This window comes from Siniperca chuatsi, linkage group LG23, assembly GCF_020085105.1.
Source record: "Siniperca chuatsi isolate FFG_IHB_CAS linkage group LG23, ASM2008510v1, whole genome shotgun sequence".
Classification (NCBI taxonomy): domain Eukaryota; kingdom Metazoa; phylum Chordata; class Actinopteri; order Centrarchiformes; family Sinipercidae; genus Siniperca; species Siniperca chuatsi.
The window spans coordinates 717,501-729,663 of NC_058064.1; the positions used below are offsets into that span (position 1 = coordinate 717,501).

General features: G+C 43.1%; 1 protein-coding gene across 13 annotated transcripts in view; it reads right to left on the bottom strand.

The window, feature by feature from the left end:
- The window catches only part of LOC122871354 (filamin-C-like), a 69,580-nt gene extending 57,986 nt beyond the window's left edge, over positions 1-11,594 (bottom strand). For 10 of the 13 annotated variants that reach the window (XM_044186375.1, XM_044186378.1, XM_044186383.1 and 7 more), the window contains exon 1: positions 10,753-11,593. In XM_044186375.1, the coding sequence (XP_044042310.1) occupies positions 10,753-11,122 (370 nt within the window). In that variant the 5' untranslated portion in view covers positions 11,123-11,593. Of the gene's footprint in view, positions 1-10,752 lie in introns of all 13 variants that reach the window. The other 3 variants (XM_044186380.1, XM_044186377.1, XM_044186379.1) reach the window with 2 other exon arrangements.
- Positions 11,595-12,163: the final 569 nt, after the last annotated feature.

Sequence of the window (12,163 nt, forward strand, 5' to 3'; positions counted from 1 at the left end):
TTGACCTGAACTGTTAGCAGGTCAACTGACTTTATCACAGCAGGATAGTCCACTCAGGATCAATGCAGCTGAATGATCCACACGTACGCAGATGATGCAGTTCTTTAGGAAGACGACGTCTGCAGACTCTAACAGAAGATGATTTAATAAAGTGTCACCAAACCCTCTGAAACTTACAGGCAGCAGAAACTCCTTGTTAATTAGCAACAGCTTTAATACCTACAAGCAGGTGTTTGCTTGAATGTTTTAGGAGATTTTTCTGTGTTTTGTTGGTTCAAAGCTGCGTCACATAGCAAACTTTTTCCTGATTGAGATCATTCTGTCTAATAAGAACAAACAGAAGACAGTTAATCAGAGTTCAATCCTCAGAGCCACATGGTTTCTGCTGCAGGAAACATGAGCTCATCATCTGTCTGAGCTGATCTGGAAACCCTCCTGCTGACTGCTGACTGCATTTATACAGATGCTCTTCAGACGTGGAGAAACTAACTAATTGCTTTCAGTTAAAAATAACAGACCAGAGGACTGAAGGTAAAACTCCCCATTTGTTCCTTCTGGTTCCTGATGTTCTCCAGACTGTCGGGTTTTTAGTTCTGATGGTGTTAATTGGTTTTGGTGGTAATTTAGTGGTTTTTCCAGGCACACGGTCCTGCTGCTGGTCCTGAACTCTTACTGTCAGGACACATCCACAGTCTGGACAGAGTCGAAAGTCGACTGATTTGTCGATCAGCAGAAGATTAATAAATAAATTTAAAGCAAAAAAGCCCCAAATTCTCTGGTTTCAGTTTCTAAAATGTGAATATTTACTCGTTTCTTAGTGTTTTATGACGTCAACTGAATCTCTTTGGGGTCTGGACTGTTGTTTGGACAAAACAAGACATTTGAAGACATCACCTTGGACTCTTAAGACATTTTATAGACTGATCAATTAAGCAATTAATTTGGAGCAACAAAACATTTCAATATGTAAACTTTAGTTCTGGATCTAAACCATTTTCTGACATTTTCAGGTCAAATCAGCAGATTAAAGTTATAATCCAGCAGATTTCAGTCCTGGTTGATTTGGTGACACCTGTGGTTGAATCCCTCGCAGGAATGGCGGACTCCACCACTACTGCAATCCAAAGATTAACCTGGAGCTGCCTTTAATTTAATTAGCAACATTTCGACCAACTACAGGACTTCCTCAGGTAAATATCCACGGGAAGGAAAGAAATCCTCGTTACAATGAACAAAAGTATAATTCAAAGGAGTCGATCAACAGGTCACAAAAGATACAATAAAATCTATTAATTAATCTATTATCATTAATATAAAATATCAAACACTTGATTCATGTAAGTAACAAGTGCCAAAAGGTTAAACAGACTCTAGGGTCATTAAAAAGAATAAATATACTGCGTCAAATATCAAACCATTGTTTATATAAATCACAAACATATTCAAAAAATGTTCATGCTTTCACCACTAACAATGAAAACTGCTATAAAGAGATTATTCTGAAAGTAAATACGTTAAATGGCATCAAAAACTCCTGAATTATGACTCGAACTGATGCTGAAACAGACTCAGCGGCAGTGGAGCTAAACATGAGACCAGAGTCGTTTCAAAGGGTTCGTCCTCTGCAGAGCAGGAGCGTGTACGAACACATAACAGCCCAGAACTACTTTTTGCCAAAGAAACCGTCCCAATGAAAAGTGTCTCCAGTGCTTTCGGACACAGCGGGAGTCCTGAATGTTTTGGTGCCCTGTGCAAACTATCATTCAGCACTGTAACCATGGAAACAGACGCCATCATCAGTGGATTACACTGAAGCGAACACAGGACTGTTTGTCGCTGCTGTCCGAGTCGACTGAGCTGGCTCGCTGTGTAACCATGGCAACCAACGATACAGGAGCTGAATTTAACAGCAAAGAGCCAAACGGTCTTTATGACATCAGTTAGCCAAACCTACTGCAGGTCAGTACAATTATTGGGCTCTTGTACTTTGAGTATTTCCGTCTCATGCTACTTTACATTTTACTACATTTATCTGACCGCTTCAGTTACTTTCAACAGAACACGTGATCAGTTTATAAGACATGATGCTGTAATTTAGATATAAATACCCAAAAGTATGTAAAATAAGCTGCAACCAGCTGTAACATGAAAGTGATGTTTACACGTTAATGCATCAATAAGCACTGACTGACAAACATTTTGCTGATAACACTTTTGTACTTTAACTTAAGTAAATGATGCGAACACTTCTTCCACCGCCGGATCACAGTCTGACACCGATAAGTTCAAATGTGCACCAATAATTTGTTTTTGGATAAAAATGTTATTTTTTCTTTTGTGACTGAGGTGAAGTGAGCCTTTAATACAAACACAGCGCCAAACGGACACATGGCTGTAAAACAGAGTGTGTGTAGTGCATCAGTATGAGTGTGTATGGGGGGGGGGGGACATTCCTGTCTGCTGACTGCTGCAACACATGGAAACCATTACAGACACAGAGAGTCTGACAGCAGAGATCCAGTTTCTGTTCAGACTGACACACATTTCAGCAGACCTGCAGACATGCGACACTTATCCTGAGCTGCAGGTATTAGTCTTGTTTTCTGAACATCTGGGTCCTGTTTTTCGAGAAACGAGGCACATATTTACATACATTCACTGCACTTCACTCAACCTGAAGCTGGGCAGGCGACGCATTTTAGAAGCATTTTTTGTTATATTCGTTGAAATTCTCTTTGCATCCCGACAGCAATCAATAAATCAAATGCTCTGATAAATAATCCAGTATCTGTTGCTGTCGCAGGCCTGTAATAAGCCGAATGAAATGATTGGCTGCCGTCTACCTGCCCTTTCAAACTCCGCTGTCTCGCGCCAGTTTCTCCAGCGTTACCGACCCGAGCTTTAATTTTACCTGAAAGTCAGAAAGCGGCTGAACGACACAGTTACAGTCGCGTCAGCAGGAAATCACAAGAACATCTCGTGTGACGCATCAAACAGACATCCAGCAAAAACTGTTCGTCTTGCAGGTTCATGCTGCAGTTTGTGTGGAAAAATACGAAGAAAGTGAATTATTACGCAGACCAATTGGGATAAAAGAAAGAAACACAAAAAAAAACAAGTCAACGCAGCATGAAGAGTTTCCAGCTGCAGGTGGAAGCCAAAGCTCAGTGTCGCCTATTTTTACAAAACACGACGACGCCGATTTTTATTATTTCTAACGTGAAGTTAACGTCCTGCTTCAGGTCCAGAGTCAAGTCTTTGAAAAACAATTTGAATAAAAATGGCAGCAACTGTCCTGCCTGTCCACCAACTGGACCAGACTGGACCAGACTCGGTCCAACTGGATCCAATCAGTCATGATGCACGAATCAGACCTGAGATCAGCCCAACAATCTCAATGTGAGTCTTATTTTCAGTCTGACAGATCTGAGATGTTGCTTTTATGAATGAAAATCTGCAGGAACAACATGAAACACAGAGTCCCTGTTTTATAGAACCAATCAATGTTTGTTCACGTCATGTACATACATCTAACATGCTGAGCGTTTGTATACGTCTCATTCATCTAAAATGCATGTTTTATGCTTTCATATCTCATTAATAACAACAAAACTAGCCCGACCGGCGTGAGACGTTGCTGTCGGGTACATTTGGTTTATCAAACGCTAGCAAAGCAACACAGTACACGAAATAATCGCAGCAGAAACGTCAGCTGGGTCGGAGCTAAATATGTTGAAATATGTTTCAACGTTACAGTTACGGCTGAACGTGACAACAGAAGCAAACACATTTAGCAATTTTACATATCTGTGAATTTAAATCAACTGTCTACCCAGAAGTGACTGTTTAATCTGTGACAGGACGACGTCATGGTGATTCGGTCACTATTATAACGTAAACACTGCGTGCTGATGTCACACTGTGACTTTAAAGGTCCAATGAACCGGTTTCATCGTGTGATGTAGTGACAGGTCACAGTGTGAAACACAGCGCCGCTCAGCGTGAGGAGCTGCCTTTCAGCTTTTTTTCTGTCTCTAAAAACTTCACTACCCATGAGCCTCAGCTGCTGCTGCCATGGAGAAGAAGCCAGTCAGAGGAGTGAATGTTGCCATGGTAACTGAATTAATCCTAAACTGATCCGGAATCAGAAAACGAATTTCCTCATCAGTGTGATCTGCTCTGTGATTGGACAGCCCTGCCCACGAGTGCAGTATGACATCACCACTGAAGATGAGCCGTTTTCCAGGAAGTTAAAGCGCCCGCATCACCGGATTTATGCAAAAGATTAAATGTGTTTATATTGTCTTGGTATCGTTCTGGAGCGGAGCTCAGATCACTGCTGAGCAGGTTTGTTGGTCTGAGGTGAACTCTGGTTTCTACGGAGGTTCAGTTTGTGTTTGTATCAAAGAGGATCTGGACTGAAGTGGATCTCAGTTCATGGTTTCCTCTCTGTGTCTCTCAGGTCTATTTTCAGCAGCTGTCGGTGGAGGGACAGCAGAGCTCAGCTGTCCTGCCATCAATCACCTCGTACTCATACACACCCCACCCCCCACCCCCCCTCCAGGCCTCACAGACCCCCGACCCTCCCACAGCGGGAGAGTCACATGTGAATGAACCAGCAGCTCAGATCCAGTTTACACCACAGATCCGATCCTGCAGACCGATGAACTGAAGTCTAAGGGTAATATTATCGATATTTGAGAGTAAAATTTATCCGATTTGTTGCAAAATAACACAAAATGGGAACTTGAATTATTATTAACTTATTATTACTTGAACTATTTTCATTATTGTACAAACTGATCTATTGTTTTTTTGATTGATTGATCATGTAAATGTCACAATAGTCAAGTCTCCATCCAAATTTAGACAATTTGTCAAAAGAAAACATGAATGAAGTCACATGCTTCATGTACGTCATCAAGTCTGTTTCTGCTGGATATTTGCACTTTTTTAATTCCTGCTGTTCCTGCTCAGCTTTTTACGCGCAAACTGAAAATAAAATGTCAGACACAAATTAGAAAAAGTGAAAACTGTGTTCTCAGTTTGCCAAAACAAACTGTAGTAAACTAGAACTACTTTTGGTGCTAAAAGTAAAAAAAGTTTAAACAAATAATAATTAAAATGATACAAAGCAGAAGCTGAAATGTGTTTTTATTTAAAGATACACGCCTGATTTTGTAGAGAAACATCAAACTCTAAACTTTCCTCTCAGCTCACTGACGATGTTTTAAAACTCGACATTTTCAGCCACTACGATCACAAACCTGTTCACACCAACACACCACAAACAGTCAAACATTCCCAGTGTGAAACCAGTCTGTCTCTGACTGGTTTGTGATATAAACCCAGTCTGGTTGGAGTCAGTGGAGGTGAAACCAGATCAGAGGAAACTGGAGTTCAGTTTCTCTGCAGAGTTCAAACTTCCAGCCGTAGCCAACAAACACTTCCTGTTTCCTAAAACGCTTCCTGCTTCACACACTCTCTTCTTCCAGCCCTGTGAGGACCAGTCTGACTGCTTCTTACTTTTAAAGACTAAAAATGTGTTAACATTAAATAAATGATCATGTATTAGAAGTTAGACAGAACCTTTCTGATTGGCTGACAGGTGACTGTAAATGTACATTAGATCTGCTGTCACATTGTTTAACACCAGTGCCGATACGACAATTTACCTAAAGGACTCCACAACACTACAACACTACAGCACTACAACACTACAGCACTGCAACACTACAGCACTGCAACACTACAGCACTGCAACACTACAGCACTGCAACACTACAGCACTACAGCACTACAACACTACAGCACTACAACACTACAGCACTACAACACTACAGCACAACACTACAGCACTACAACACTACAGCACTACAGCACTACAGCACTACAACACTACAGCACAACACTACAGCACTACAACACTACAGCACTACAGCACTGCAACACTACAGCGCTACAACACTACAGCACAACACTACAGCACTACAACACTACAGCACTACAGCACTGCAACACTACAGCACTACAGCACTACAACACTACAGCACTACAACACTACAGCACAACACTACTACAACACTACAGCACAACACTACAGCACTACAACACTACAGCACTGCAACACTACAGCACTACAGCACTGCAACACTACAGCGCTACAACACTACAGCACAACACTACAGCACTACAACACTACAGCACTACAGCACTGCAACACTACAGCACTGCAACACTACAGCGCTACAACACTACAGCACTACAACACTACAGCACTACAGCACTGCAACACTACAGCACTACAGCACTACAACACTACAGCACTACAACACTACAGCACTACAGCACTGCAACACTACAGCACTACAGCACTACAACACTACAGCACAACACTACAGCACTACAACACTACAGCACTACAGCACTGCAACACTACAGCGCTACAACACTACAGCACAACACTACAGCACTACAACACTACAGCACTACAGCACTGCAACACTACAGCACTACAGCACTACAACACTACAGCACTACAACACTACAGCACAACACTACAGCACTACAGCACAACACTACATACTACAGCACTACAACACTACAACACAACAGCACTACAGCACTACAACACTACAGCACTACAACACTACAGCACTACAGCACTACAACACAACACTACAACACTACAGCACAACACTACAGCACTACAGCACAACACTACAGCACTACATACTACAGCACTACAACACTACAACACAACAGCACTACAGCACTACAACACTACAGCACTACAACACTACAGCACTACAGCACTACAACACAACACTACAGCACTACAGCACTGCAACACTACAGCACTACAGCACTACAACACTACAGCACTACAGCACTACAACACTACAGCACAACACTACAGCACTACAACACTACAGCACAACACTACAGCACAACACTACAGCACTACAGCACTACAACACTACAGCACAACACTACAGCACTACATACTACAGCACTACAACACTACAACACAACAGCACTACAACACTACAGCACTACAACACTACAGCACAGCACTACAACACTACAGCACTACAGCACAACACTACAGCACTACAGCACTACAACACTACAGCACTACAGCACTACAGCACAACACTACAGCACTACAACACTACAGCACTACAGCACAACACTACAGCACTACAACACTACAACACTACAGCACAACACTACAGCACTACAACACTACAGCACAACAGCACTACAGCACTACAGCACAACACTACAGCACTACAGCACTACAACACTACAGCACAACAGCACTACAGCACTACAACACTACAGCACTACAGCACTACAACACTACAGCACTACAACACTACAGCACAACACTACAGCACTACAACACTACAACACAACACTACAGCACTACAACACTACAACACAACACTACAGCACTACAACACTACAGCACTACAACACTACAGCACAACAGCACAACAGCACTACAGCACAACAGCACTACAACACTACAGCACTACAACACTACAGCACTACAACACTACAACACTACAGCACTACAGCACTACAACACTACAGCACAACAGCACTACAACACTACAACACTACAGCACAACACTACAGCACAACAACACTACAGCACTACAACACTACAGCACTACAACACTACAGCACAACAGCACTACAACAACACTACATACTACAACACTACAGCAAAACACTACAACACAACAACACTACAGCACTACAGCACAACACTACAGCACAACAACACAACAGCACTACAGCACTACAACACTACAGCACAGCACTACAACACTACAGCACTACAGCACAACAAAACACTACAACACAACAGCACTACAACACTACAGCACTACAACACAACAGCACAACACTACAACACAACAGCACTACAGTACAACAACACTACAGCACTACAACACAACAACACTACAGCACTACAACTGTCTTATCCCGTTCTAAGTACACATGCGTCCTTAATGAGCACAGTGCCTCAAAATTCTGTACACAGTTCAATCCTCCGGGCAGTGTGTTTCCCGATTCCTCCAACACCAACGATTTGGTTGATTATTTTAACTACCAGTGTTCTTCAACCTTAGATCTCATAGCTCCTCTTAAAAATAGACAAAACTCAAAGACTAGAAAACAGCCATGGTTAAATGACAGTATTCGAAGCTGTAAAAAGAATTGCAGAAGAGCAGAATGCAGATGGAAGAAATCACGTCTCCAGGTCCACTTTGTGGCCATGAAAGAGTTATTACGCCTTTATAATAGGATGGTGAAGGATGCAAGAACATGCCATTTCTCTGCACTTATCTCTGCCCATCAGCACAACCCCAGATTCCTATTTAAGACTGTGGATCAGTTAGTTAACCCAGCCTCTCCTTGTGCCTCTGCTGATTGTGATGCTGATTGTGAAAAGTTTCTTTTGCACTTTGCTGGAAAGGTGGAGTTAATAAGATCTGATATCATCCCCAATCCTGCCTTTTTAGATGTGGATCACCCGCTCAGGGATTCTTTTTCTCAATTTTTCTGCTGTTACTCTGCCCGAACTCGCAGACATCATGTCTCTTATGAGAGTGTCCTCCGGCCTTCTGGACAAAATCCCAACTAGGTTTTTATTGGAAGTTATGGATTGTATTGCGCCCCTTTTACAAATTATTTTTAACAGCTCGCTGTCTACTGGCTGCATCCCTGATTTCTTTAAAACAGCTTGTGTCCAGCCAGTCCTAAAAAAACCTGGGCTTGATCCCACCCTCCTGGATAACTACCGCCCAATATCCAAATTGCCTTTTATTTCCAAGGTTATCAAAAAACTTGTATCTAAGCAGCTTCTTGCTGCTGTGGAAAACAATAATACCTTTGAAAAGTTCCAGTCCGGCTTTCGTCAGCACCACAGCACTGAGACAGCCCTCCTCAAAGTCACTAATGACCTTTTAATGAATGCAGACGCAGGCGTGTGTTCAGTTCTTGTGCTGCTGGACTTAAGTGCTGCCTTTGACACAAATGATCATGGCATTCTTTTAGATAGACTGATGCACTGGGTGGGCATATCTGGCTCTGCACTAGACTGGTTCTCATCTTATCTGTCCAATAGGAAATTCTGTGTTAGCATTAATAACTTCATGTCATCCTTTTCCCATATCAAGTACGGTGTACCTCAAGGTTCAATTCTGGGACCAATACTGTTCTCCTTGTACACGCTTCCTTTGGGTGATGTAATCCGCAGACATGGGATTTCTTTTCATTGTTATGCGGATGACACACAGTTGTACCTCCCTATCAAGCCCACTGATCTCAGTACGCTGAGTTCTCTGCAGGACTGCCTGTCTGACATAAAACACTGGATGTCGATAAATTTTCTTCAGCTCAACTCAAATAAAACTGAAATCCTTGTTATTGGGCCCCAACACATCACTAAACAAATACTGCCATCTACTGGTAACCTGTCACAACATATCAAGCCTGTTGCACGAAATCTTGGTGTCCTGTTTGATAGCAATTTATGTTTTGAGCAATATATCACTGAGCTTGTCCAATCATGTTTCTATCACCTCAGAAATATTGCAAAAATACGATCTATTTTAAATCTTAGTGATGCAGAAACTGTTGTGCATGCTTTTATCTCCTCACGCCTCGATTACTGTAACAGCCTGTTCACTTGTCTTAATCAGAAAACTCTGACAGACTGCAGACTGTACAAAACTCAGCTGCTCGGCTGTAAACCAGGACCAAGAAGTACGACCACATCACACCTGGTTCAGCCTCTTTACATCGGCTCCCTGTTGGTTTTAGGACTGATTTTAAGATCTTGTTGATTACTTTTAAGGCTCTTCATGGCCCCAGATTATATTTTAGACCTTGTAATCCCTCATGAACCTTCACGTAGTCTGAGATCTTCGGGCAGGGGTCTCCTGTCTGTTCCTGAGTCCAGGATGGAAACTAAGGGGGACAGAGCTTTTGCCATCAGGGCCCCGAGGCTCTGGAACAACCTGCCCGAAGACATCAGGCTGTCTGAGTCAGAGTCTTCGTTTAAGTCTCGTCTCAAAACACATTTTTATCTGAAAGCAGATCCTGATTTTACCTGAACTGTTTATTTTATTGCTTTTCTGTATTTCATGTGTTTTATTTCTTTATATTTCGTCATTCACTGTGTTATTTTATTTTTCTTGTTGTGAAGCACTTTGTACTTTGTTTTGATAAGTGCTCTATAAATAAAGTTTTATTATTATTATTATTATTAAACATGTCTCTCCTGAACAAACATCATAACCAGATTCTGTTCCACATCTTCAACATTGCTCCATGTTCCATTTCCAGTTTTAATCACTTGGCTACTTACACTCTACTTACTGCTTTTCTTTTGCCTAAAGGTGCTCTTTATAATGTTCATATTTTAAAGATGCCTTTGTGCATTTCTCTATTTTATGATAATGTGAAACTTTTGTCTGCCAGGAAATCTTTGCCGACACATTCTGGAGTACAGATGGTTTAAAAATCGCAATAATTGTTTCATTTTATATGTTTATGTTTCTGGTTCAGCTTCACTCGTGGTGTCTTGTGAGCTCATGAGAACAGTAAAACCTTCATCATCTTCATCACTCTCAGCTCACGCGCCCTCTAACATTCACTCGTTTGTTCAGTAACTTGTGTTTTGCGTAAAAACTCTCCAAACTGGGCACGTGCGTATTTTGCGCGACTCACCGATGGAAACCAGTCTGATGTGTTCCCTCTCCAGGAACTCCAGAGCGACGGAAACATTCTCCAGCTTCATCTGTCTGAAGTTCGGTCTGGAGTGATACTTCCTGTACATCTTCTTCTGGCTCAGCACCTCCAGCAGCCCGATCAGCTTCAGCCCGTCGCTCAGGTCCTTCTGCAGGTCGTTGATCCGCTTGTTCATGCACTTGAGGTGCTCGTTGCACCACCTGGTGAAGGTGTTCTGCTGGATCTTCTTCCACGGAGCGTCCTCGGCCAGGTCCTTCTCGGTGGCCGGCATCTCCTCCTCCTCCTCGCCGATGTCCGCGGTGCTCTGGTAGAACTGCGGCGGCTCCAAGTAGCTGCTGTTGCTCATCATGGTGCCCCCCTTTTATAGCACAAAGCAGAGTGGGAAGAGAGGAAAAGGCAGAAAAAAGAGGAGAGAGAGAGAGAGAGAGGAGCGGCAGGCGCAGTGCCAAGCCTGCTGGGAGTGACACACTTCAGCAAAGTTTGCGCACAGACGGAACGCATGCGCTCCGGTCACACAGCGGATCCAGAGTCCGTTAATCCAGTGCGGGCTCCTGCGGGAACCAAATGTGAAGGAGGAGAGTAACAGAAGAAGAAAGAAAACGAAGAGAAAAGAAGTTGATGCGTTTTTTTTCCTCCGGACAGACTCGCTCCTGTGTCCGGGTAAAGACGCGCAGGCGGCGGCGTGGCGGCCTGGAGAGAGTCGGGACTGAGGGTGGAGGAGGAGTGGAGCAGGGGTTTAAAAAGCTCGGCGTCACTCTGCTGGACTCCCAGGAATGCCCCTGCCATGACCATATACAACTGCAGCCCGGGCATCCTCCGATCCCACACAGATACGGAGGCCGCAGCTCATTGGGTGGCGGCGGGGCAGCGGGGCGGGGCAGGCCGACCCCAGGACCCGGGGCTCCGCAGCCACGGTGACACCTCCGGGTATTTTTAGAGACACCGGGGCCCGTTTGTAAAAAGCTGCTCATAAACTGGTGTGAAGAGAAAACATGACGTCACCTGAGGGCAGCCAATCAGATTATGTATTAATTTGGACTTTAACACTTTATCTTTTCATTTTTAATGGTGCAGTAAAACTCCTGATTGATTTATTGATCAATTTCCACCTTCAAATTCCAATAATTTACTCCTGAAAGATGACGCAGGACTGGACAAGGATTTTTTTTTTTAAAGGTCCCCATTGTGTTAGCACGGATGTAAACAATGGTGGATTTAAAATAGTTTAAAAACCGTCTTTGCAAATGTTTTCTGATAAAGGAAACACTTCGACGCGTTTGTTAAGAGTCACACAGCGAGTGTTAGCGAGCAGCACTGAACTAAACAGAACTTCAGTTTAAAGAAAACTCCCGAGAGCAGCTTTAATATACGATCCTTAAACAGTCGATGA